The sequence below is a fragment of the Nicotiana tabacum genome, chromosome 19 (assembly GCF_000715075.1).
Source record: "Nicotiana tabacum cultivar K326 chromosome 19, ASM71507v2, whole genome shotgun sequence".
In the NCBI taxonomy this organism is placed as follows: Eukaryota; Viridiplantae; Streptophyta; class Magnoliopsida; order Solanales; family Solanaceae; genus Nicotiana; species Nicotiana tabacum.
In genome coordinates, this window is record NC_134098.1 from 84,445,710 (window position 1) to 84,473,146 (window position 27,437).

The 27,437-nt window shown below is 36.2% G+C and overlaps 3 protein-coding genes across 4 annotated transcripts; 1 reads left to right on the plus strand and 2 right to left on the minus strand.

Moving 5' to 3' along the window:
- Window positions 1–308: 308 nt before the first annotated feature.
- On the minus strand, window positions 309–5,073 carry LOC107803154 (uncharacterized). Its single transcript, XM_016626795.2, has 5 exons — window positions 4,674–5,073; window positions 2,581–2,877; window positions 1,658–1,876; window positions 959–1,087; window positions 309–701 (listed from the first exon to the last, which is right to left on the minus strand). Exons 1-5 carry the CDS (start codon window positions 4,893–4,895, stop codon window positions 483–485), a joined length of 1,086 nt encoding a protein of 361 aa, XP_016482281.1. The 5' UTR covers window positions 4,896–5,073; the 3' UTR covers window positions 309–482.
- A 2,487-nt stretch (window positions 5,074–7,560) lies between these two features.
- On the plus strand, window positions 7,561–21,496 carry LOC107803137 (pentatricopeptide repeat-containing protein MRL1, chloroplastic). 2 transcript variants are annotated; one of them, XM_075238102.1, is made up of 19 exons: window positions 7,561–7,941; window positions 9,568–10,186; window positions 10,371–10,599; window positions 11,179–11,242; window positions 11,324–11,468; window positions 13,026–13,141; window positions 14,069–14,197; window positions 14,350–14,523; window positions 14,636–14,800; window positions 15,040–15,180; window positions 16,451–16,550; window positions 16,921–17,029; window positions 17,144–17,235; window positions 18,531–18,621; window positions 19,367–19,598; window positions 19,695–19,787; window positions 20,108–20,156; window positions 20,361–20,454; window positions 20,871–21,496. In XM_075238102.1, exons 1-19 carry the CDS (start codon window positions 7,627–7,629, stop codon window positions 21,103–21,105), a joined length of 3,192 nt encoding a protein of 1,063 aa, XP_075094203.1. In that variant the 5' UTR covers window positions 7,561–7,626; the 3' UTR covers window positions 21,106–21,496. The 2 variants fall into 2 exon arrangements, with proteins under 2 accessions (XP_075094203.1, XP_075094202.1); XM_075238101.1 differs by having other exon boundaries at window positions 7,564–7,941; window positions 9,475–10,186.
- A 580-nt stretch (window positions 21,497–22,076) lies between these two features.
- LOC107803122 (uncharacterized) lies at window positions 22,077–24,135 on the minus strand. The gene is made up of 4 exons (XM_075238107.1): window positions 23,997–24,135; window positions 23,798–23,876; window positions 23,001–23,354; window positions 22,077–22,624 (listed from the first exon to the last, which is right to left on the minus strand). The coding sequence occupies exons 1-4, from the start codon at window positions 24,092–24,094 to the stop codon at window positions 22,178–22,180; spliced, it is 978 nt and encodes a 325-aa protein (XP_075094208.1). The 5' UTR covers window positions 24,095–24,135; the 3' UTR covers window positions 22,077–22,177.
- Window positions 24,136–27,437: the final 3,302 nt, after the last annotated feature.

Sequence of the window (27,437 nt, forward strand, 5' to 3'; positions counted from 1 at the left end):
TATGCGGTCGCATAATGGCCGCGAAATTGGGCATCAAAAATGCCCCAAAAATCTGCCCCACTGTGCGACCAGTCTGCGGTCCGCAGAGGGGTTCTGCGGCCGCAGAATGGCCACAAAAATGCCTACTTCTGCCCAGCATTTTCCTTCAACTCCCTAGCGCACTGTTCAATCCAAAAAGTCCGAACCGTCTACTAATATAACCTCTACGCCTACTTTGGTATCACGGAAAACGGATTTTTAGGAAAAATTTTACGGGGCCTTACATATACGATAATAGTTTACGCTTATGGTGTATCTGAATATGGTTGTACTTAAAAATTAATATTACTCATTCAATCTTTAAATTAGTCAAAGACATTATGTAACAGTTAATAGCTCAAATAAATCCCGTATTAGTAAGGCATTATCTCTGAGTCATTTCTAACAGAAATTTACATAATACATCCCCTGTTATTCTTTTGCGTCTAGTTCCATAGGATCAGTTACATCTCAGAATTAGATGGAGGCTGCAAGAGTGTAGAGGCAGAAGCAAGAGGCTCATGCACAACTGAGTTTGTGGCCACTGAAACTGGATTTCCTTCTAATTGCAGCATCATGCTCCCCAGTACTTCTGTCAATAATTTCTTGAACTCTTCCTCTTTAACCATCTTCCCATCATCAGCATCCAACATCTTACAAGCTTCAATTATGATCTTATCCATCTGCAAACACGCGGAATACAACTATATCACACTCAAAGCCAGCTTTTAACCAAAGCAAAAACATGACGTATTAGTTGATGAGTTTAACTACTATACACTAATAGTCACGTACAAGATGAGATAACTACATAAAAAAGTGACACTAGTAACCTGATAAATAAGGTAGATTACTTGCTACAATATGTTAAAAATGCTGATAGTGTAATTTCTTTTTTACACTTTCAGTCACATAAGTAAAATCCTCAGTTGACAATTACCTGGTCAACAGCACCAATGGGAGGTAAGCCAGCTGATGGTGCAAGGAGATCGAGTGCAACTCGTAAGTATTCCTTTGACATTTTCCCATGGCGATCTTTGGGTACAGTCTTTGCAGCAGAATCCAGCGCCTGCACCACCATACATAAACACCAAAGGTTAAGTAACTGTCTGAAGAGAACCAAGTGGTAAAAAAGGCAGCCCGGTACACTAAGCTCCTGCTATGTGCTGGATTCGGGGAAGGGCCGGACCACAAGGGTCTATTATACGCAACCTCACCCTGCATTTCTGCAAGAGACTGTTTCCACGGCTCGAACCTGTGAGCTCCTGATCACATGATAGCAACTTTACCCGTGACAAGAAAGTGACATAACAAGTGACAAGAAAGTGACATAACAAGAAATGAGGTTTCATAAAAGTAAGGGTTTCTATGGTGGTAAATGATAGTTTTAGTGGCTACTCTGTAGTCGCCCATAAAGTAATATTTTAGTGGGAACTATACTTAGGTCGCCACGAATATGTACTAAACTTTTATTTCTCGATAAGAAAGAAAATTTTGGCAACCTTTAGGCCACTAGGAATAGTCTTTTATGGCAACTTTTCCACTTATTGTGACGAGTTAGTCGCTACAGAAGTCTCATTTCTTGTAGTATGATATGTTATTAGGTCCAAAAGAGAATATCATGGATGAACTTACATACCTTATCCAATTCAAACTTGTTAGACAATAGTCTTCTAATTCCACTTCCATCAAATGTATTCTCACTGTGAGCAACAATTACTGGCTGCTCCTTGAGACGTTGAGCAGCACTCTCTGCAACTTTCTTAAATTCAGCCAAGAATGTCTCTTGTGAAACAGGTTGCTCATTAGATGCTCCAATGCAGGAATCAACTACTGGCTCCACAACATTACTCATTACCTACAGAGCAAGAGTAATAACAAAGCAATATGCTCTAGTAATTAGCAAAGAACTCTCATCACAAATATAAATGCGTAACAAATAAGTTACATGGGCTAGCAAGCAGCAAAGTTATGAATCAGTAAGCAACCACAAATTAGCTAGGTCAGAGGCGGATCCAGGATTTTAGGCATATGGGTTACTACAAAAATATGAGTTAATATACGATACTAACTGGATGAACGGGCTGGGTTCCAAGCTAAATATTCTTATACATTTAATGGATTTTTCAATACAAATACAGGTTATAGAAAAAAGCTATTGGGTTCACGGGAACCCGTAGCTATTGAATTGAATCCGCCCCTGAGCCAGGTAAGAATAGATACCATGTGTAATATTTCTTATCGCCTTAGCCTCAGTTAGAGAGGTATTATAAAGAAAATTTTTAACTTATATGCACTTGCAGCTTAAAAGATTTTTTGCGTGTAGTTTTACCTATTGTAACACGTAATTTATCATGTTTTGCAGGTTATCAATTTTAAGTGACTTGATAGTATAAAATTTCTTTATATAATTTTATCATGTTTTGCAGGTTATCAATTTTAAGTGGCTTGATAGTATAAAATTTCTTAGTGTATATTAGTTAATAATGCTTGAAAGTGTGGTACTATTTACTAGTTAGCTAGGCTTATGTAAACCACCAAATAGAAAAAATGAACTTTTACCCATGAGTCTGAAGCAGGAGGCATCCCTTGATCAACTGTAAGCTTCTCAAAAGCCTTGATAATGTGATCTTTAAGAGATCCATCAGGCAATTCTATCTCAGAGAATATGGAGAGAATTTCTGGTTCAAATGCAGGACTTTTAACGAACTCAACAAGGTCTTCGCCATCCATACGAAGAAGTACAATTGGATCTCTCTTTAGACCAGCAGCCATGCCTAGTAGAATATCTGAAAGAACCTCTTTGAACTCAGTCTTGCTTACTTTCTCTTGTTTTCCATGTGTGAACTCTTGAAGAACCTTTCACATGCAACACGTCCCCCTAATCAGAATTAGATCAAACAGGATAACAGAAAGAGGTAACAATATAAAACTGGATTCAGTGAAAGAGAATACTGAGGTAACAAAATGAGCATAAGTTTGTAACATCCAGTGCTGAAAAGTTTGTCTTAGGTAAATCCTATATCGGAATGAGAGGGAATAATTAGGGACCATACAAGGTAGGATCAGAAATTCATGTGTCGAGGCGCCTTTTGGGTTAAAGCATAAGGAGACAATATTGTGAGGCCCAAATGCTTGACCTGGGCCACTACACCATTTCAGTTTTAGCATGCCTCTAAGAAAAATCCTCTATATATTAGAATCTCATATTTACAAGGCATGGCTTCAAGGTTTTAGCTCACAATATAGTTGTAGCCTTTATGATAATTGAAGATGTCTTGGCCCATAGTACAACCACAAAAATCTGGCAAGCATGCCAACTTATTACTCCTCTTTTAGCAAGCATATGTTGTCACATCAGCTTTTAACATGCGCATAGAAGGTCATACTTACAATTCTGGATTGTGCTAATCATGTAAAATTGACTGGTTAGCTATGTCTAATTACATCACTACCCGACTTAATTGATTCTTTTTCTTTCTTTTTGTAAAAGCTACTTATAGAGAGAGGATGTTTGAATCTTAAGGTGATTAAACAAAACAGTTTTGGCACAGAGATGCAAAGTCGAACTAAGCTTTATATGCATAGGACTGAATTTTTTTTAACAATATTAGAACAATTTAACTGGATAAAGCATGTAGTTATTCTATTATTCAGGTTATCGTATTAGACTTGCTAGAAATTAATTGTATGCAACTTAATGTGCACAGAATTTAACCTTCTTTTTTTAAAAATCTATCTTCACTAAATGCACCTAGGAATCAGGTGCAGAAATCTCTCAGTCAACAACAGCAGGAAAAAGAATAAAACGACGGCCAGAGGAAACAACGAGGAAGTTTCATCTGATCCCAAATATAGCTACTGTTCTGTAGTAGATACCAGATTCAGAATTCCAGATAATGGTAGAAGAACGTAGTATAGATAAGTGCAAAAAACTTGGACCTAGAAAATAGGTAAGTGCAAAAATCCATATGATAGTTGAAACTAGAAAGTCAAACAAATGAGATCACATACAAAATATAGAAACTTGGACCTTTGAATAAAAAACGGAGTAAATAAACCGACAGTCCAGACACCAAAAGCAAACTGAGTGGCTTTGTCAGCTCTACCACTCCCATCACTAAACATCTGGCTATACGACCCATACCATCTCCGTAATTTGCATTTACCATTTCTCTAAATTTTCGAGTACAAGAGTGAGAATTAACAGTCAATGAAGTAGATAAAAATTAGGAAATCACCTAGTCGAAACAAACGACAGCAAGTGGTTTACTTTATTTTTCTTACGTTTTGGTAGATAGAGTTACTGGATCATTGCGTGCAAACCGGCCCGACCTTTCTTCTTTTTTTAATGTTCCTCTTGACCTTAACTTTGGTTAATATGGTATTTAGCGAGAAATCCAAAGATTATAACTTCATCAAAAGAAAAAAGAAACAAAGAAATCAACAGAAGCAAAGACCAATTAAACACAAAAACTTGAGTGGTATGTTCCAAAAATAATATAGAAGGAAGTGATCAAGAGAAATAGTCCGAGTGAGCCATTAAACTAGGCCTCATTCTTGATTCTTAGACAAGAAAAAAAAGAGAACAATTTACCACCACATTTACAACTTAGGAAGCATAAAAAAGAGGGTATTTTACCGTGACAAATTACCTCAGAGTAAATATGATCAGATTCAGGAGAAGAACCTTGAGCAGGTAAACCAAGAGCAACACCAATATCAGCAACAGCAGGTTGTAACTCCTTTACAGAAAGCTTACCGTCTTGGTCTATGTCCAGTTCTTCAAACTTATGATCTACAAAATTACTAAACACTGCCTCATTTCCAACTAACTTCATTATATCTGAACCGTCCATCACTTCATTTTTCTCCATTTTCTTTTCACTTTCTAACTTTCTAGTATACTTCTCGTGACTAAATTTTCTTTCTTTTCAAAAGGGTGTGTCTTAAATCAATGTATAGTGCAATTTCTTGAGTGAATTCTAGAGAAAAAGATGTTATACTTATATGTGGTTGGGACAGCTGGGGCGGTTAGGGTGGCATTTGTACGAAGTCTTTGTGACCTCATGGGATTTGAACTTTTTGTTTACTATAGTTGTCTCTGGTCGGCAATTTAACATGTGACGCGTGTCCAATTTTTACGGGGCACGTCTACCGTAGTGTACACGTAATTTGGTTCTCGTGGGCCAGGGCTTAGGGAGAGAAAGGAGTTATGGACCGGGTGAGGAGAGAAATGTAAAAATAACACGGGCTACTCAGTTTTCGAACTAGTAATTCAAAAATAGTCAGCGTTTGCAAAGTCATTAAAAAATAATCACTATTTTGCTGCAACATGGACCGGTCCAGCATAATATACTGGAGATTTGTGCACTTGTGTATGAACTTCCAGCATATTATGCTGTAACTCCAACACGCGGAAAGTTCCAGCATAATATACTGGAGATTGGAGCACATGTGTATGAACTTCCAGCATATTATGCTGGACCGGTATATTATACTAGAACTCCAGTATATTATGCTGGAATATTTTTCAGACTTTGAATAGTGTTTCGTTCAGATTTATCTTTACATAAAAAATAGCTAAATTTCAATTACTTTTGAAACTGTGACTATTTTTCAATTATCACTTATAAATCTGGTTATTTTTTAATTTCTCCCTAGAATTTTGGATTCCTTGGGCTTTGTTTGTGTGGCTTCAATGCTTTCAAAAGGGAAATAGTGGAGTACAGGACTAATGCTTTTCGTTAACCTTTCGAATTGGACTTGTTGTGATTGGAATATGGACTGGTGCTTTGCGTATTTGTACCGGAATATTTTTTACACGTGCTTTATGAGCAGGCAGCCGAATTGTGGATTTGTCTTCCACTTGCAAAGCAAAATGTTAGTTGCATGATTTGTAGTAATTGTTTTAAGCTATAGGCATGTAATTACCTTTTTTTTTTTGGCAATCGATTAGGATTCTCGTTAGATAGACCCATTAAGGTTTGTGAAGCATCATCTACTAAGATTTATCTATTTTTACATATCAAACCTAAAACTCATTTAAGTTTAAGTGAATCTCAACTATCTTAGTACACCTCTCAATGGTAACATGTAATTGTTCAAGAATTAGAATCGTCAATATGGATTTGGCCCGCTATTTTACAAGAAAATTCAAATACACTTGATAAAGATGATTTATTGGTGTTTTAAGAAGAGTTAGTGGACCGCGTGAGGAGTAGTTTTGGATTCTTTGGGTTTTGTGGCTTCAATGGTTTTAAAAGGGAAGTAGTGGAGTACAGGACTAATGCCTTTCGTTAACCTTTTGAATTGGACTTGTTCTGATGGAATATGGACTATAGTTCTTTGCGTATTTGTTCCGTAATTTTTTCGTACGCCTGCTTTTATGAACAAGCAGCCTAATTATTGATTTGTCTTCCACTTGCAAAGTAAAATCTTTAGTTGCATTATTCGTAGTAATTGTTTTAAGCTATAAGCCTGTAATTCTTTTTTTTTTTTTTTGGCAATCGATTCGCTGTTAGAATTATAAAAAATCCACTACTAAGATTTCTCTATTTCTATATATTAAACCGAAAACTATAGTTTAAATCAAATTGAAACTCACCTATCTAGCACACCTTTTGATAATAACATGTAATTACTCGACAATACACAATCAACCGATTTTTAATAAAAAATAAAGTTATGTCAAGTATGTCTTTTTTGTTGATATTGAGACCGGTTTTTCTTTCATAATGATGCGTGCACGCATGCATTTAGATTAAGAAGCTAATATAGTGGGGTTTTGGCATGCTTTTTGTGGCTATTGACACCGATTGTTCTTTCATAATTTCATTATGATGCGTGTAAGCATGCATTTATCTTATGAAGCTAACAAAGTGGGGTTTGGACTATGATTAAGCAGTTCGGAATTTGCATTGTTTTGGAATATCTAGTTTCAATCTTGTTTTTGATCAATATTAACCAATCAGCTGATAGGTAACTTGCTTTTGATTGAGGTTAGAAAATAGATAAAGAAAATTCGACCAATGTCATAAGGTAGTACCGAGTACGGAAGACAAAAAGGAAGTGGTATAGTTTTTCCCTGCGAACTTTATTGATATTACTTTTATCCAATTTTTACCATAAATGTTCTTGGATGGAAGTTCGAAAATTGATACTTGAATTATAAAGTCTCTTAGTTTAGCTTGTTTTATTGCAAAGTACTCCCAGGATGTAAAAACTATGAATTTGAAGAGATTAAATTGATTTTTAGGTTTCGCATAAGTGCTACTATTTATTTTTTATTTGCAGATTAGTTGTTTATCAATATTGATTACAATTTTTGCTTCAACTTATCTACTTTTAAAAATATTATAGGAGCAAGCATTACAATATTGTTTTCTTGATTTTGTATTTCATTACAAAAAAAGAATAAAAGAAGATATCTTCTAACGGCTCAGATTTTGATACAGTGATGACTGAACAGGCCACGTTAGCAAACATCGTTCCTTCCGTCAGCTCCTAACTTCCTATCCAGTCATCACGCTATCTTAAAGATGAACAAATACTCATTTCACTCCTCTCCTCCACTCCCACTTTCACTTCTCCAAATCTTCCAATTTCATGGACTCAATCTTCTCTCCAAAACCTCACACGCTTTCTTTAATTTCTTGCTCTCCAATCTCATCTTCTCTCATTCCTCGCCGCCACCAATGCCTTTCCGGTTCTATCCAGAATAATTTACGGTCCCCTGGCCTTCTTCGCTTGCGGAGGAAATGCCGAAATATTGGCTTTCAATTCAGCGCTCATTCTTCGCGATTTGTCCTCAGAGCTTCTCTTGATTCGCAATCGGTTGTGGTTGTTGCTGCCGTTGTCACTATCTCTGCTCTTACAATCATCTTTTTTGAATTTTCCAAACGAAATGCCAATATTAAGGAGGTAAGCTCCGTGATTACTCGGTCTTTATAACATTACTGGTTCACTTCTTACAGTTTTTTGGTTATTTTTCCAAAAGAGATGCCAATTTCAAGGAGGTAACTCTCGTAATTTTACGATGTGTATGTGTCTGAGCCTGAATTCCTGTTTTAGCGTGTCTATTGTAGTAAACGAATGTGCTTTAGTTAGTGAATTAGTGTAAATGTTCATGTCTAAATGCTATTGTCGTTGTTTAATGTCGATTATCATCGGTTCGATACATGCTCTTTGAATATGCTCCAAAGCTAACTCTTTGCTTCTTCTAATTTGGAGTAGTATATTATAAATGTGAGGGAATATATTACGCTAGTTGTTAAAGTTTAGTTTGATAGAGATATTTGTACAAAATTTTTACATATGAATAGTTATAAAGGTTGATGAGAATTACATAAAAATAATACTCACTCCGTTTCAATTTAAGTGACTTAGTTTCCTTTTTAGTATGTTAAAAAAGAATGCCTCTGTCTAGTAACTCTCTGGTAACAATATCCATACGTTGTTTAAGACTACAAGATTCAAAGGGCAATTTGGTACATTATACGCTTCATTAATTTAAGATGACAAGATTCAAAAGTCCTTAATTTTTTAAACTTTGTGCCTAGTCAAACTAAGACTCTTAAATTGAAACAGAGGGAGTATTATTAGTAGACATCCTAAAATATAAGGTGGAACATGAACATACTCTAGTGTAGATGTTTATAGCTAAATGATATTATTCACACAGTTTAATGTAGATTATTATTAATTCACCATATGCTGTTCGAATATTATCCAAAGCAAACTCTTCACTTATCTTCCAGAATTAGGAAAGAAAAGAGATAAAGGTTGATACTTGTATGTATAACAGACTCATGCAGATTGTGATGTGTGGTTAATTTTCCTGGAATAAACTAATTAAATAAAACAATTGGACATGGAAAAAAGTCGGTAAATGTAGCAGGGCTACCAAAGGTTGGAAATGCTTTGGTTTTGCAGATCAGTTCTGATACAACAATAACAAACCCAGTTAATTCCCACCAGTGGGGTCTGGAGTGGTTAGTATGTATGCAGCCTTACCCTTTTGACCATTTTTTAAAAATCTTTTTCTAGTTTTGAGTTGCTTCATTTATCAGTCTATTAACTCCCATATGATACTTGAATGACATTTTAAAATGTCGTGGAAGTTAGTACGTTGTATATGAGAGACCAAAACTAGGCAAAACACAACCTCTAGAACAACGTTTCTTTCAACAGACAAGTGTTTGGTCTTAGTAGTCATCTTGGAAACGTTGGGGTCTACCATCTCAACTCCTAGTTTCTGAATAAATTTATGGAAATTAAAAATATTACATCTGAAGTTTTCTGGTCATTGGCATCTAATAAAGTAAGATAGAATTTTCGGTCATTGGTACTTACAACAAGAGTAATTTGTTCTTAAGACATTAACAAGAGGTGTTACAGTTTTACCATAGTTAATTGAGGAGGAGACATATTTCTGATGTCCACAATTTTTCATAGATTTCAGCTGAGCTAACTCTTGCTTTGCGGCGACAAATAAGACATGTGATGAACTGGTTTCCACGTCATGTATTTGCTCTTATAAACATACAGGAGGAGAAATCCATCGAAACTCCAATGAAGGAAGTATCCAAAGTCAGCAATGAGCGTGAGAATGGGGGGACTGATGTGCAACTAGGTGGAACCTATTTGATGCAAACCGTCATTACCAACAAAATTGAGTCTGCAGATGCTAATCAGATGGCTTCTAGTTCCGGTGGATCTTTGACCTTAGGAGCACCTGGATCTAACACACATGCTGAATCAGATGTAATACCATCATCTTTTGTGGCAGAGTTGCACAACAATTATCTGCAGGAACATCTACAGGGAACTAAAACGAGTAACAGATTGACTACAGAGGAAGTCAGTTCAGAGCATAGTGTTGGTTTGTTTCCTGCAATCAACATAGATAAAGGAATTGAAGAAACCAAGAAAACAGACCATGCACTCATGGTGGACGGCGGACTTAAGATAGCCCATAAACATGTTGCAGAGGATGAAGTTAGTATCCATAATCTTATTTTCAGGGATTCTGCACGCAAAGAGTTGTACTCGTTCTTTGAGGCATCTACCAAAAATCTAAATGGTCAAAAAGCATTGACTTCTCATGCTTCCGGTGAACGCATTAGTGTCTTTTCACACACCTCAAAAGTTTCTTCAATACAAGCAGGTAAGGCATCTCTTCAGATTCTTGTTATACAGCAGGGTGTTCAATGGAAATGCTGCAACCTCTTCATTCCATTTTATCTTTTTTTTTTGTACACTGCCCTTGAGGGTTCTTTTTTCTTGGTTTGTTTGCTTTTTCCTCCGTGTCCCTCTGTATGGATTTTTGACGAGATTTAATTATTTTCCAGAGGATTTTAAGGAGAAAAGGCCTCATGGATGTTATAAAGAAGGACCATTCAATAACAAGGACATTGGGAAAAGAAAGCACCATTTCACTAAGAAGGAAAAGAGCATTCTATTGGACAATGGTAACACAAAGCAGTTTCCGATTCCTAATCCAAAGGGGATCCAAGTGTGTGATGGACCTCAACCATCCGATCAATTCAGAGCTTATCGCCATTTCCTCAGAGAGGGCAGGTAACCTATTGTTTGACCGGTTGATTTCATTATTTGGACTGGTCGTAGGCTTGTCATCAATAATATTCCATGAAAAGATTAGCACATAATAAATGATACTCCCTTCATTTCAATTTATATGATACACTTTCCTTATCAGTCCGTTCCAAAAATAATGACACATTTCTATATTTGGAAACAATTTAACTTTAAACTTTTATTTTACCAACTTTACCCTTAATCAGAAGCTTTTGTAGTCACACCAATGTCATGGCCCCACAGAACTTTTGCCCCTTAAACTTTTAGGACATTTTTTTTTTCCTCTTAAACTTTGTACCAAATCAAAATACATCATCTAAATTGAAACCGAGGGAGTATTTGTGATGTACTTATAATAAAAATGATACTTATAATGTCCAAATGTTATCCTGTCGGATTTTGTCCTGCTTCTTTCTCGTAAAACTATTGCAATAGTAACTAAATTTAACAAAATGATATTACCGATTGAAATAAAATTATATAACCACAGGCTGTGGAACATCCTTGGTCTGTTGCTCTTGTTTATACATTCAAGCTCACACACAAGAATTCCTGCTGCAGGTTGATGGACTGCATAGAAAGGCTTGACAATATGGAAAGGCACGGTTCATTGAATATGGATAAAGTAAACTGCTCGCTTATATTCACTTCATATTCTATTTATGAATTTTGGCTTGTTGGTAATTTGTTAAAGATCCCATTACAGGTGTATCATGCTGGTTTCTTCCAAGCCTGTAAAAGTCAAAAGGCGGTGAAGGAAGCTTTCCGTTTCACCAAGCTTATCCAAAATCCAACTCTAAGCACATTCAATATGCTCTTGTCTGTATGTGCAAGCTCACGGGATTTGGAGGGTAAGTTTTCTTTCTCTTGGTACTTATTCCTGTTTCTTTTTGTGTAAGGTTCTTTGACGCGGATTGACGGACGCAAAACACACACTTAAATTGTGCTCGCTAGTCAAAGATAGTATAGTACAATATCGTATTCACAAGGATTGGAGTTAAACAGTATTATCGTAGTTCGTAGCTCGATTGCTATCCAGGAGGATCAACCATGGGGATTTATACAATTAAGAATTGAAATTAACTAAGAATCTAAACTATTGACTAATGACAATCGCAACAAAGGTAAGCAAGGAAGTTGTCAATGGGAGAAAATATGGGTTGATAGCATAGGTGCAAGATAATTGTTCGGGATCTAACTCTAGATAATTCACTTCTAATGTTCAAGTGAGTCTCTCGAATTCACTTAATTATCAGTACGATTGTTTAGTAGAAATTCTTCTCTCGATTAAGTTTCAACCTCATAATATGAACCAATTTAAACTCGGTGAAGATATGCAAGAATTCCTAATGGATTGGTCTTTAGGAGAACCTCTTTCGATTATCCTCCTAATTAGGTTTAATCAAGGATTCAACTAGCTTCTTTCGATTACTTAGAAGAATCTATGAACTCAACCAACAATATAGTGCAAATATATCACAAGTTATGCCTCTCTCGATTACAAGAACAAGTGAACATAGATACAACAATTAAATTTTCCAAAAACGATTCAAATACAAAAAAGTAGAGTTATAATCCACAAACAACTATCAATACACCAAATCCATCAAAATCCAAAAGATTCTACTCCATAGACATGGGATGAAACAAAAGTATAGGAAAACATAAATACAATCCAAACCCGGATCTTGGGTGAGGAAGGAAGGATGAAATCCTTGTGCTCTATCTTCTCCTTCTTCTCCTTAGCTTACTTAGGTCTAAGGTATGTCAAAAGTGTAGAAATGGTATTTTTTCCGTGTATTTAAACTATCCCCCAAATAAACCCCGGACGAAAATACCCTTTTTAGCGGAATTGGGAACATACTCTAACATTTTTGCACTACCGCACCGCATGCCGCGTCGTTGTGGACAATTCCAGAACACTTTGCCAATCATTTTCTGGGCATAAATTACACAGCCGCGGCGCCCCATGCGGTGCGGCAGTGTATTTGTCTTAGAGTACTTCGTTTTTTTCCAATTTTGACATCCGGACTTGGTACTTGACCCCCGAACGCGATCCCGATTTAATGCATTGGGCTTCTACTCAGACTTCAAAGCTCCAAATAGCTCGAATTTGCTCCGCAACATCTAAATAACTCGGAATCATTCCTACACGGCATACAATACATAATAAGTGCAAAACACTACTTATTAAAGCTCAACATAAGTAAAGTGCAGTGAATTAGAGTACAATAAGCGACTAAAACACTTGTGTAAGTTTCTTTGATGCGGATAGAGAGGACGAAGTGCAAGGGGATGTTATCTTTTTCCTTAGACTTTGGAAATCGAATTTCAATAATTTCTTCGGAAAATACAACCATTTGTCTTTATCCCGTCGTAATTATGGTCAAGTTATTTTGTTTGCTTAGGTGCTTTTCGAGTGCTTCAACTTGTCCGTGAAACTGGACTGAAACCTGATTGCAAGCTCTACACTACTCTTATATCAACTTGTGCAAAAGCTGGGAAAGTTGATACCATGTTTGAGGTAAGTGCTTCGATTGTGGTTTCTCATGAAGAAATGTTATATTTATAGCTTATCTGTGATTTTCATTCAAGGGTCTTTTTTCTTATTTAAATCCTGTTTATCTGAGTGAATGTTGGGCCTCTAAGGGCCAAGATATGTGTTGCAAATGTGGATGTTATGTTGGCTGTGCGATTAAACAAGATTTAAACTAGATTATAATGAGAGAAATTCACTTAAAATGACTTGGTTATGTCCTACGGCGACTTCCAGATGCACGGTTCGTAGGTGTGAAACCATGATGAAGGTGTTAAAAGGGGGACATGGTACACCTAAAATCACATGAGAGGAAGTTCTCCGGAAAGACCTGCAATCTCTTGGAATCCATATGTAGAAAAAAATAGATGAAAAAGATACATATAGAGTCTTATTGATTTTAGAGATTTGTATGTAGAAAAATGTAAAGAACTTCTAGTGTTACAGAATCTAAATTATTGCATATTAGATCTGGGATCTATGCTGCATGGACTCTCCAAAATTCTGCTGCTCGTGTCGGATCCTCCAAAAATGCACTACCTTTGGATGGTATGACACGCAACAACGCACCTGGCGACATTTTCGGAGAGTCTGAGCAACATAGTATGGGATAGGTCTAAGTGGAGCGACATGTATAGTGAGGGATTCATACAGCCGGTCTTATATAGCTTGGGTTTTAAGTCATAACAATATCTGGCAACGGGACAATGATGTCAACGAGTACTTCAAAGGGGAGAAACAAATTCACGACATTTCTCATAATTGCTTTTTAGACTGAATGATAGTTGATATGCTGCTCCCATTAGTTGCATCTTGTTTTTTATATAAGTAAACCTGCATGAATTCTTTGAATCTTACTGCCTATCCTTGCACCTTGTATGCAATCTTTCGAGTTGATATTTTCTGAAGTTGTAGGTTTTTCATGAAATGGTCAATGCTGGAGTTGAACCAAATGTTAATACATATGGTGCACTTATTGATGGGTGTGCTAAAGCTGGACAAGTTGCAAAGGCCTTCGGTGCCTATGGTATAATGAGATCTAAGGTATAACTTTATCTACTTAGGGCATACAATTTTAGAGGGTATTGCTTTAACATTTCATTCATATCAGCTTATTATTTACCAAATCATACTGAAAAGTGACATGTACTTAGACCGCCAAATATCTCACGTTGGATTCATGTTGTATTCAGTAGAATGTGAAGCCAGATCGTGTTGTATTCAATGCTCTTATCACAGCTTGTGGTCAATCAGGAGCAGTGGATCGTGCATTTGATGTCTTATCTGAGATGAAAGCAGAAGCACGACCAATAGAACCTGATCAGATTACTATTGGGGCTTTGATGAAGGCATGTGCAAATGCCGGTCAGGTATATGTGCATTCTGTTTTTGCTTAAAAATCTATATCTTGGTTGAATGGGACTGATGTTCCCACATTTATTCTCTTCTATCATGATTAACCATGGACATCAATTGCTTTAGGTTGATCGAGCTCTGGATGTTTACCGTATGATTGATAAATATGATATCAAGGGCACAGCAGAGGTTTACACGATTGCTGTAAATTGTTGTAGTCAAAATGATAACTGGGATTTTGCGCGCAGCATTTATGATGACATGACTAGAAAAGGTGTTTATCCAGATGAGGTAGTAATTTTTAAACTGCTGTGTTTGCATATCAGTAAATTATTTTACATTTTGATGACTTGAAATTCTTAATTTTTGTTGGCCTCTATCTCCAAAATATTGCTTCTCAACCATGTTGCAAAAAATCAGAGCTTGATGCATCCATCTTTACATCATTTTGTCAGCATTAAATCAAAACTTTGCCACTGAGATCTTTGACCGTATATTTTTAAAAACTTAAGTTTCGTTTATTTGTGCAGATGTTTATCAGTGCGCTGGTAGATGTGGCAGGGCACGCTGGTAAGTTGGATGCTGCATTTGATGTTCTAGAAGAAGCCAGGACTAAAGGCATAAATGTGGGATCTATGTCATATAGCTCATTGATGGGAGCCTGTAGTAATGTATGAACATTCCTTTTTGTGTTTCTTCATATAGACAAATGTACTATCTCTGCTTTCTGCTCTCTCTCATCTCTGCAATGGATGACTAGAACTTGTCTGTTTACGGTTATCTTCCTCTTCGATTGAGATCTCAATATCAATATTGTGGCTTAAATTTGCATTTAAAGATGGAAATTGATATCAATGAGTACTACCTGCTCTTGGTCTCAATATTGATGTGGATTTGATCCCAGTGTAGTTTGGATATGCTGTAATAGGATGAGAATGTCATAAAACTTACTTGTTCAAAATTATGTGCAATACTGACATCTTTTTTTCCATATCTTGTGGTTAATGAAGCTTCCTTATGGCAAAATGTAGTTTTTCATGGAACAATGTGAGAAGTTTTGAGAAACATACATTATGCAAATGCGACACTGCCTTCTGTTTTTTCATATATCGTGATCAAGTAGCTTATGTACCAATTGTGTGGGATTTAGTTGCTTAATCGTAAGACACGTTGACTCCTAAATCTCCAAAGAATTTGTCTTATTCACTGTGTGCAGCCTTCTTTTATGACCGCGAACAATAGTAATATTTATGCCACTTTTATAGTTTATTGTGTTTTATAGATGCTTCTAAGAAGTGATCATCAGACACGTAATGAAGGGAGAGATATAGAGGGAGGGATGTCTTACCGGTCACTATTCTACCAAGCAAGCCCTCGAAGTAGTCAACCTGTGTTCTATCTGTATTTCTTTTGCCAATCGTGAAGTAGCTTTTAGGAGAATTTAAAATAGTGAAAAGCATCAAGGAGAAACATCTTGTCATGGGAAGACACTGTAGACAGGGAAATAGTTGGAAGAGATCCATAGTTAACCAGTGCACTAATAAACTCTAGTTCCCTTTACTATATTTCCAACAATAGCAGAAGAAACAATACGTCAAGTCAAATCAGTATCAGGTTGAGGTTAAGAATTCCTTGGAAGACCATATATTTAACAAGCTGGAATGTATATCATGTTATGTTCCACTTCTCTGTCTAAAATAAAGAAATATCTTACTAGCATTAGTTAGGTGAAATATTTCACTGCTGCCAAAATGAACCTGTTTTTGCTGTTATATCTATCATTTCAACAAACATGGACTTTCTTTCTATCAATAGCAAGTATTAGCCCCAATACCCTTAGATGCTGCTAGTTTTCTTTGTGCATCAGAGGCTCTATTGGTCTTAATGTTTCTTTCAAAATCTTGTGACTTGGTTTAAAACACTTTTCAAATCCATCTGCAGGCAAAGAACTGGCAGAAGGCACTAGAATTGTATGAGGATATTAAAGGCGTCAAGTTAAAACCAACCGTTTCAATGATGAATGCATTGGTAACTGCATTATGTAAGTCACATTTCTCTTGAAACTTTTTCTCAGCGTAAGAGCATTTCACTGATGCTTGTTTTGGCTCTAAATATCTAAACTCTAGTGTTTTTCTTTCTCCTGATCAGTTTTTATTTTTATAAGGTTCATTATTCAATACCTATAAGTGGTCTCAGTCCATTGCTAGAGCTAACTTGGATGTTTCTTTCATGATTCAGAATCTAGCTTCAATAGTTGCTTTATAACCTTTCCAGATCATCATCTTATTTTTTGCTATGACACCTAATATGTTTATAACGGAGGACGACCTTACTTTGTAGGTGTCTGTATATGCTGGTTCCCAGTTCTTGTGTATTTGCTTAATTTCCTCAATGAGATGTGTTTGTAATAGGTGATGCCGATCAATATCAGAAGGCTCTGGAAATTTTTTCTGAAATGAAGAGAGTGGACCTATGCCCTAACACCATTACATACTCCACTCTGTTAGTGGCAAGTGAAAAGTAATAGCTTGATTCCTTTACATTGAGGTTTATGTATATGACCACTATCTCCTGTCAATTTATCAGTTTTGGTATATCTGAGTTTTATCATTTATTTCAACTATCTCATGACAGAAAGGATGACTTGGATATTGGCCTCATGCTTCTTTCTCATGCTAAAAAGGATGGCGTTTCCCCAAACCTTGTTATGTGCAGATGTCTTCTTGGTAAGAATTATAAGCTTGTTATTTGATTGCATAAGCTATATTGTATCTTGACTTGATGTACGGTGCTACAACATCCTTACGAAGAGGGATTGGCTGCTTTTCTTTTATTTGGATATGTTCATAGTGGTGGAAAGACTAAACAAATGATTTTTGTTTTAGGCCCGCCCATCTGACAAATTAACAAGTTGAAATTTGATCCTTCCATCAATGGGATCAGGCATCTATATTATGGTGTACAGGGAACAAAGTTTTGAGAGATTTTGGTTCCCGGGCACCTACTGATACTTATGTGACAATTATGGCTACGTCCGTCTTATATGGGGGAAACACAAGGATAAGCCTACCTTATTGCTAGAAGGGCCTTATAGCTTATACATAAGCCTGCTCGTTGGTTGATTTTGCTTCTGGAGCATTTATATCTAATTGACCCCTTCTAGCAATTCTTAGACCAAATGAAGGTCATAAAAGATGATACCTCTGTGCATAGAAGAGTTTCTGAGCCAATGATGGACTTTCTGGTCATGTCCTTTTTACACGGTGGCCACGAATGGACGAGCCTATGACCTAACCTCCAAGCCCTTAAATAAGCCTTCGATTCAGTGGATGCTGCTCCAGGAGCATTTTGGCTCCAAATAACGATCTCCTGGAAATTTAGAATTAATGAAGGTGATAAGAGATGCTGGAATTAGCAGTGAGCAGGGAAGTGAATCTCATGTGGAGATACTAATCTCCCTAACCAGTCTAGGATAAGTTGGATTCCTTTGGTCTGTTGCTACTCCACTAAATCCATTCTTTAACACGGACTTGGTGTTTTTATCAAATAAATTTCTGACTTGTCACAAAAGAATAGAAGTGCCTTCTCTTTGCCCAGTCTTTGCTAAGTTTATAATTTATTGTGCCACCGTAACTTGGCATCACCCATGGAGGGAAAGGCCTTTTGCTAGTCACACCATTAGCTGTAGGAACTTCCTTCAAAACCGAATGGTGCTTAGTGTGGAATTTTGTGCATATAACCATGGTGCCAATGTAAAGAATGTTTTTAGGATATCATCCAAGTTTCTACTAGAGTGGCATGCTTCGTGAAGCCAGTATCAGTAACCATGCCCCCCTCACTTGGTCATTGTAAAGAAGAGGCTCACAACCTTCTGCAGTTTTTGTTTTTTCTTGTCCTTCATAACAAGAATGTTCACTAGTCCTGCCATTATTTTTCACTTCTACTGTAGCAATGGAATTTATTTGTTGTGTCATTTGGTTTGGACATCACAATTATTTGATTATGTGGATTTTTCTTGTAGCTATGTGCTTAAGGAGATTCCAGAAAGCTTGTACACTTGGTGAGCCTGTCTTGTCTTATAACTCTGGTCGCCTGCAGCTTGACAGTAAATGGTATGCTTCTATTTAATCTGGTATTGATTCTGACATGTCTATTAAAAAGGGAAAGCAGAAGGAAAATTATATTCTGTTACAGTGATGATGATGTTTAAGATCAACATCTCCATCTAAAATGCCTCCAGTAATACTGTACCACCTCTTTATTGTTATTGTTATTTTAGTTTATCAGATACTGAATTCTGAAAGCTTTGAAATGTTTAGGCTCAACTTCGTGGTGTATTAAGATGGACGTAAAATTATCTTTTAGTGAATGCCCTCAATTTCTTTGTAAAAGTAGTTTATATGAGATGCCATGTTGAACATACTGTTGCAATCATGTAATGAGATAGACTGGTTGTCATTTCGATTCTGTTACATATTTCAGGGAATTTGGCACACAGTAAGAAATTGTCTTTAAGAATATTCTTTTCTTGAGTGGATAAGGGGACTGGACTGCTTGTGCTTAGTGCAAACATAAAAGATGTCACTAATGTTATTAACATGCTGGCTTTGGAAAAGACTTTGTACATATAGTGGTCACTATTTCCTAGCACATTTGTGGCTGAATTATTTGAAATCTCAGATGTGTAGGCTGGTGGATTTATCATCACATCTTTCATGTCTCTCTTTCCTATTTCTCCGACTATATGTCATTGAATCAGAAAAGATATCCGTCCCTTAAGTGGCTAAACAGCTCTTTCTGAGGCCAGGAAGAAACAAATTTCTTTTTTTCCTCATGAAATTCTTAATTGGTCTGCAGGACATCGTTGGCCTTAATGATCTACAGGGAAACAATTGCAGCTGGTGTGGTGCCCACAATGGATGAGCTATCACTAGTTCTGGGTTGCCTACAGCTTCCTCGCGATGCATCACTGAAAGAAAGACTTATTGAGAATCTAGGATTAACTGTTGAAACGTCAAAGGGCTCAAACCTGTGCTCTTTGATTGATGGATTTGGTGAATATGATCCCCGTGCCTTTTCATTGCTTGAGGTCCGTGGTCTATCTTAGTTGTCTTTTATCATGTATGCAACTGTATCTTGTTGGTTATTGTGGTGGATCATCTCACACGATATTCTTGTTTCTTAGGAGGCAGCTTCACTTGGGACCATCCCTTTGACTTCTTTAAAAGGAAATCCTGTTGCTGTCGATGCGAGGAATTTGCACATTCATACAGCTCAGGTAAGCTTGTGTAAAATCTTACCCACATGAAAGACGAGCTTAGTTAGTTTTTAGCATCATTGATAGTTACTAATAATTGTAAGTTTGTCCTTTTGGCTGCAAAGATCTCTTTTTCTCCTGTTTTTCTCTCTCCCCCCCTTTGCAGGATTCCTTATAGTTTTTAAGACTTAAGAAGTTAAAAGTTACTTTTCATGTATCTTTCTGTATTCCTTTTGCTAATCTTATACATTATATGGGTTCCCCATCCATTTTCTAGACAATTTTGCTTATACTTGTTTGGTGGTTTTCTTTTCTTATACTTTTTTCTTAAAATTAACCAGGTATATCTTTTGACTGTCCTAAAGGGTCTCAAGCATCGTCTGGCTGCAGGTAAACAATATTTTGATACATACAAATCTTCTTTTAAGTGATGGAGTTTTGAAATGCCATGCATGTATATTAGTGGATTGAAATTCACTCCAAATTTCCCTTCAGTGATAGCTTGTTTCTATTTGCTGTGCATATTGAAATAGACTGGAAATATCTTCATTATTAGAATAACTTGATTTATATTTAACATGGGAAATCATGCAGGTGCAAAAATACCAAACATATCCATTCTACTCCCTGTAGAGCAGTCACATATTCAGACACCCACTGGCGAGAAAACAATTAAGATTGCTGGAAGGTAACCAGAAGAAATTTCCATTTTGCATGTTCGTGTAACGCTTCTTTTCTAAATTAAAGTTAATATCGGAACATGGAAAGGACAAATGTAGGACCGAGAGAATTATGTTAATTTGGTAGTACAACAAGTCTTGCATTTTTGGTAATGCCTCGCATTAAGCTACAACTTTTAGTAACATTTTCGTGTCTCACATGCACTATGAAAGAAACCAAAAAATCACTAGCTGGAGAAAAAAAGAAAGCCGAGGTGCCATTTGCAAAAGTGAAAAACATTTCATTCCAAGTTAGCTTAATAGCGTTAATTCTTCTTGTGCTCCAGTACATATTTTGCCTTCTTTTTTCCGGGAAGGCTTCGATACAGCATTGTAGGAGCTGCAGAATGACATAACATTCAAAATGCTCTTATTTGGTCAACAGGATTAACCGGGCAGTTGCAGCACTTTTGAGGAGGCTTGGCTTGCCTTATCAAGGGAATGAATCATATGGGAAGATTCGAATCAATGGTGTTATTGTGAAAAGGTGGTTCCAGCCGAAGCTCGAATCCCCTTTCAGTTGGGAACAGACAAATCTGAGCTTCTCCCAGACACGGCTAAGAAAAGGAATAAGCCATCAGCAGCGTAATATTCGAACAAGCAATTTGTCCTTAGATTAGGAGACATACAAGGAGGCTAATAAAAACTAGGTATCACATTTTCTTAATTACTTGATGCTCTGGTTTATCACCATGATACAAGAGAGTGCTGTAGCTGCCAGTTGACATTTTAAGGGAACTTGGAGAACTGGCTTGGTACCGTTTCTTGATGCTGGAGGAGAAAGAAGCAAGAAAAAAGCATCCAAACTGAGGGAGCCCTTGTACTGCAATCCGTGCTCGTCAATTTTGGACCAAGTATTTATACATGATGATCATATGAAGTGCCACTGTGTTGTTCATGTGCAGTTTTGTAATATTGAGTCGGGCTATGATGATTAGTCATATGTGGCTGTTTGAGATAGACGAGTAAATGTTATCAAATCAATATATAAATAAATAAATTATATAGGGATCTTTTTTTCCATTTAGCATCCCATCCCCTCAATTTTTCATAATAAGATGTAAGCTCTGGACTTTCTCTTTCTGCTACTTCCCACTTCGATAACAACAATCAATTCAGGGGTCATTTCGTGGGTTGTATTAGTAATTAATCCCAACATAATAGTGTCTTTAAAAAATAAAATAAAAAAAGAACAAAAACCAAAAAGCTTCCCCAGAATTGTCACTTCTTGCTTTGCTACCCAAGGATGCATTTAAGTTGCTGCGTTCTCATCATGCACTTTTCTTAGGGGTCATTTCGATTTTCGTTGGTTGTATTAGTAATTAATCCTAACATAACATTTCACATAATCTAATACATTATTTGGTTGGCGGCATAAAAAACAATCGCTTCATGACTAACAATGTCTGGGTTGGCAGTATTATATATCGTCAACATATAGTTATTCGAGAATTTATGTATTAATTTATGCAATATGAAATGTAAAATAGGAATGCATGTGTATTAGCAATACCAGGATCAGACTATTTAAAATAAAAATACTCTTAAAATAAGTTATCCCTACATAATAATTCCTTCATTATTTGTGACAACAAAATTTCATTATTAATCATCATATAAACAATCTCTGCGTAATAACTAGTATGTGCGCCAAACTACCAAATGACCCCTTTAAAGCATTAGCAAAAACCATTATACCTCAGATCGAAACAAAGCCTCAATTATAGCTAAGAAATCATGCTTGTATCCATCAGCATGGAAATGATTCCGAGGAATGATCTTTGTATAAAAGTAGAAAGCAAAACAAGCTAGCCCAGGCCCAACCCAAAAGATCCAATGCCCATTCCAGAGATGGCCTCCTCTTACAATTGCAGCTCCAAAACACCTAGCTGGATTCATTCCAGCTCCAGCATAGCCCTTTTTAGCAGTAACTGTAGTTGAAATAAACACAAGAAGGCCCGCTAAAAGCCCAACAATGGACATAACACTAATAAGCCCAAGTTTCTTGGACTGGCGATGATCATAGGCCATCCAAAGTGACCCAAAAAGTAGAGCAAATGTGCATAAAAACTCGAGCCAAAATGCTTGGGCTATCTCCAAGCCCACAGTGGCTGGCCCATTGGTCCCTGGTGTGATTACCTGTAAGAAGAATTACTTTATTGCTTAGACTAAAAATAGTCGGCGAAAATATAATATATGTATAATTCATATATAATATGTATATAAACATCTATAATCAATGTCTACTTATGTATTAAAAAAAAAGGCAGCCCGGTGCACTAAACTCCCGCTATGCGTGGGGTCGGGGAAGGGCCGGATCACAAGGGTCTATTGTATGCAGTCATACCCTGCATTTTTGCAAGAGACTGTTTCCACGGCTCGAACCCGTGACCTCCTGGTCATATGGCAGCAACTTTACCAGTTACGCCAAGGCTCCCCTTCCAGTGTATAATTATGTATATCGGGCTAAAAAGAAACCAACTAGGCACCAACTGTTTGTGTAAAGACCCCTTACCGTAATGGTACAACCACCAAGAGAGAATCTCTGTTCAATGGTACTACTCACCACAGCTTTGAGTGCAAGTGCACCTAAAATAGCACCAAGACACTGTGCTGTTATGTAAATTATGGCTCGTGACATTGAAATTAGTCCAACAAGAGCAGAGGAGAAGGAAATGACAGGGCTAATGTGGCCTCCGGACACAGGAAATACGGCGAGGATTAGAATGGTGAGTGTAATTGCTATGAGAAATGACATTATCAAATTTGGCATTTTGACATCACTTTCAAGGGTAGAAATCACAATGGTATCCAACATAAACACAAGAACCGCACTGCCTAAAAGCTCTCCAACTGATGCTCGCCAAACCTATATACACAAGTCAACAACATGTTACTTAAAAGTCATCTAAACATAATTGTTTATAATGAATGTAAATTGATAACATAAAAAATATGATGAGTAACTTGTTGTAATGGGTACGCTGGTAGTGTAAAAATTATTTATACATAACTAAAACTCACCAGGACATTTAAGGACAGTGATTGTCGAAATTCTTAAGTATTCCATTTTATATAATATTATTTCTTTTCTAGTTTGTTCTATAAAATAATGATTTATTTTTATATTTAAAATTATTATTTTTAAATTTTTTATTTTACCCTTAATGATATGCTTTTATAGCTATGATATGGTATATTAATGACCATAAGTTGTAAAGGTAATTTTGGTATGTATAGAAAGTTTTTTCTCAAAGTATGCTTTATCACCACCGTAGTATAAAATGAAACAGATGGAATTAATATACTGACATCCAAAGAGAAGAAGTCAGGCAAGCCCAGCCTTTCAGCCAGTGTGAGAGAAGTATACTTCTTCTTTTCGTCATCTAAGCTGTTAAAAAAAAACCAAACACCATACATGTTAAGAACAAATATAAAGTATATCAAACCAAGAAAATACTTTTTGAAGCTTATAGAGTGGTGAATGAAGAGAAAATAAAAACACTTATACTTTTGTGTAGAAATGAAAGGTTGAATTTTGTTACTACTTGCAAAGGAAATATTCTGGCTTTCTTCATCACCCAAAACATATCCATTAGTGGAATCCATAACTGACAGAAAAATTCGCCAAGGCGTTTAATGCCTTTCTCGTGAAAAGGGTGTACTATAGCTTCTTATATTAATTAACGTTTATTTTTTTATATACAGTATATGCTTAATTTTAAGTTTTTTCTATGTCTATATCGAGCTGGTGATTTTTAGCGTTTTCATTCATTGTTAGTGTCAAAATACAACTTAGTCTAAGATCCTTTTTCACGCATATACTCTAAATCAAAGGATAATGCTTTTCGTTTAACAATGAATAAAATCCAATCTACCAAGAAATAAAGGGAAAAAACAAACAGTAAAAATCCTTAATTTGTTAAACTGTAGATACGGGCATATCGCCAACCATCTGATTGAGCTAAAAATATTTAATTAATGTAGTCTAGAAACATAAAACTTGGCACTAAATATATTGTACATTTAAAAATCTGAGTTCAGAATTTAAATATTTATATAGTCATGATATGTTATATCATGCGGATTGTAATATGGCCAAATTTTCATGACATTTATCATGACATAATATCTATTATAACAAATTTGTGGTTCATGACATCTGCCATGACATAATATCCATTATAACAAATTTGTGGATCATGACATTTGCCATGACATAATATCCATTATTAGACCAATGATTTCTTGCTATAAATAGAGGAGTTTCTCCTCATTTGCAAACACACCAATTCAAGAGTTTTTCACTCTTGTCTTTCTTTTTCCTCTTTTATTTCATTATAGAATATTTTGTAAGAGAGTGAGTGTTGGGAAACACTTGTGTGAACCATTTCTTTGGAGTGATCTTGTGAGGTTATTCTCTTGGGGTATTTGGGATTAATTAGAATATTTACTCTAATTTTGTACTCTCTTTTGTACTCTTGTTGGTATAGTGAAATTGCTTCTCTCCGCTTGTGGACGTAGGTCACCTTGACCAAACCACATTAAATTTGTGTCTTCTTTATCTTCTTTAATTGCCGTTATTATCAACTTGCATTGTCTTTGTTATTATCATTATAACGTTGTTTGGCTAAATTTCGCACTACCCGATTTTCCGATCCTAACAAATTGGTATCAGAGCCAGATCTAACTGGGTTAGTTTAAAAAGCCAAAATGACTCTAACAAAGTCTTATGTTGAGAAATTTGATCGAAGTGCAAACTTCGAAATGTGACAATTAAAGATGGAAGCTATCCTAATTCAGGATGGCTTAGATTTGGCACTACAAGGAAAGGAGAAGATGCCGGATAAAATGACGGACAAGGAGTTTACCGTCATAGACAAAAAGGCAAAAGCAAGTATTATTTTAAATCTTTCAAATGAGATTTTGTATGAAGTTGCAGTAGAAAGCTCAGCCAAATGCATATGGGAAAAGCTTAAAACCTTATATATGAAAAGAACAGTAGAAAACAGGCTTTACCTAAAGCAAAAACTCTACACTTTTCGTATGGCTGAAGGTACCTCTATACTTACTCATCTTGATACTTTTGATTCTCTTCTTATGGATTTAAGTAACATAGATGCTGAAATCAAAGATAAGGATCAAGTTGTGTTATTGCTTATTTCCTTACCCCAGTCGTTTAAGCATATAAGAGATACTATGCTTTATGGAAAGGATAATATCTCTTATAAAAATATCAAATCTATTTTGAAATCAAAAGAACAAATAGATAGAGATATTACTGGGAAACTAGTGGGAACCAAGGGGAAGGCTTATTCATAAGAGGTAGATCCAATAAGAAATATTCAAGTAGTGAGAAACCTAAATCAAGGTCAAAATCCAGATACAGAAATGTCATGTGCAAATATTGTCATAAGAAAGGTCATATTATTTCTGAATGCTTTAAATTGAAAAACAAAGAAAAACATACAGAAAACAAAAATGAGCACAAAAATACTGACACTGCTGAAGCAAGTGTAGCTGCTGATGAGACTGAGGGAACTATTTTTTTAGCAACTAATAATAGTTTCAAATCTAACAATGAGTGGATTTTAGATTCGGGTTGTTCATATCATATGTATCCCAGTCGGAATTTATTTACCACATATGAATCTATTGGAGGTGGAGTTGTCTTGATGGGCAACAATGCTGCCTGCAAAGTTATTGGAAAAGGTACAGTCCGAATCAAAATGCATGATGGTGTGGTGAGAACTCTCACCGATGTTAGACATGTTCCTGACTTGAAGAAAAATCTCATCTCTTTGGGCACTCTAGAATCTCTTGGGTGCAAGTACATAGGTGAAGGTGGAGTTCTGAAAATTTCTCATGGTGCTCTTGTGATCATGAAAGCACGCAGATCTGGTACGTTGTATACTCTTTTGGGATCTACTATTACAGGTGCTGCTGCAGTTTCAATATCAGATAAATCAAATTCTGACATCACTAAATTGTGGCATATGCGATTGGGGCATATGAGTGAAAAAGGTCTTTCCATCCTCAGTAAAAGAGGTCTCTTATGTGGCCAAAGTACCGAAAATATGGAGTTCAGTGAACATTGTGTGTTCGGGAAGAAGAAAAGAGTCACCTTCAAATCTCCAGTGATTCATAGAACAAAAGGTACTTTGGATTACATTCATTCAGATCTTTGGGGTCCTTCACGTACCCCATCAAAAGGTGGTGCCAGGTATATGTTAACTTTCATTGATGATTATTCAAGGAAAGTTTGGGTTTATTTCCTGAAAAATAAAAGTGATGTTTTCTTAAATTTCAAACAATTGAAAGTTTTGATTGAGAAGCAAACAGGAAAACAGGTTAAGCGACTTAAAACAGATAATGGCTTGGAATTTTGTAATGATGAATTCAACGAATTTTGCAAGAATGAAGGAATTGCTCGACATCGTATTGTGAGAATGCCACCTCAGCAAAATGGTGTGGCAGAAAGGATGAATAAAACTCTTTTGGAAAGGGCTCGTTGCATGATTTCAAATGCTGGGTTGACAAATGCCTTTTGGGCAGAAGCTATCTCTACAGCTTGTTATATTGTCAACCGAGCTCCTTCTGCACCTTTGAACTTTAAGACTCCAGAGGAAATATGGTCAGGTACTCCTGCTAATTATTCCGATTTAAAGATATTTGGTTTCCCTGCATACATGCATGTAAATGATGGAAAATTAGAGCCAAGGGCTAAAAATTGCATTTTCCTTGGGTATACATCTGGGGTGAAAGGATACCGACTATGATATCCTGATCCCACGACACCAAAATTTATAATTAGCAGAGATATAACCTTTGATGAATCCTCTATGTTACATTCTAGAAAAGATTCTTCTAGTTCTTGTAATACAGATAAAGGAAAGAGTACACAGAACCAGGTGGAGATTGAGATTGGCATTCCTTCTGAGCCAAGCTCATC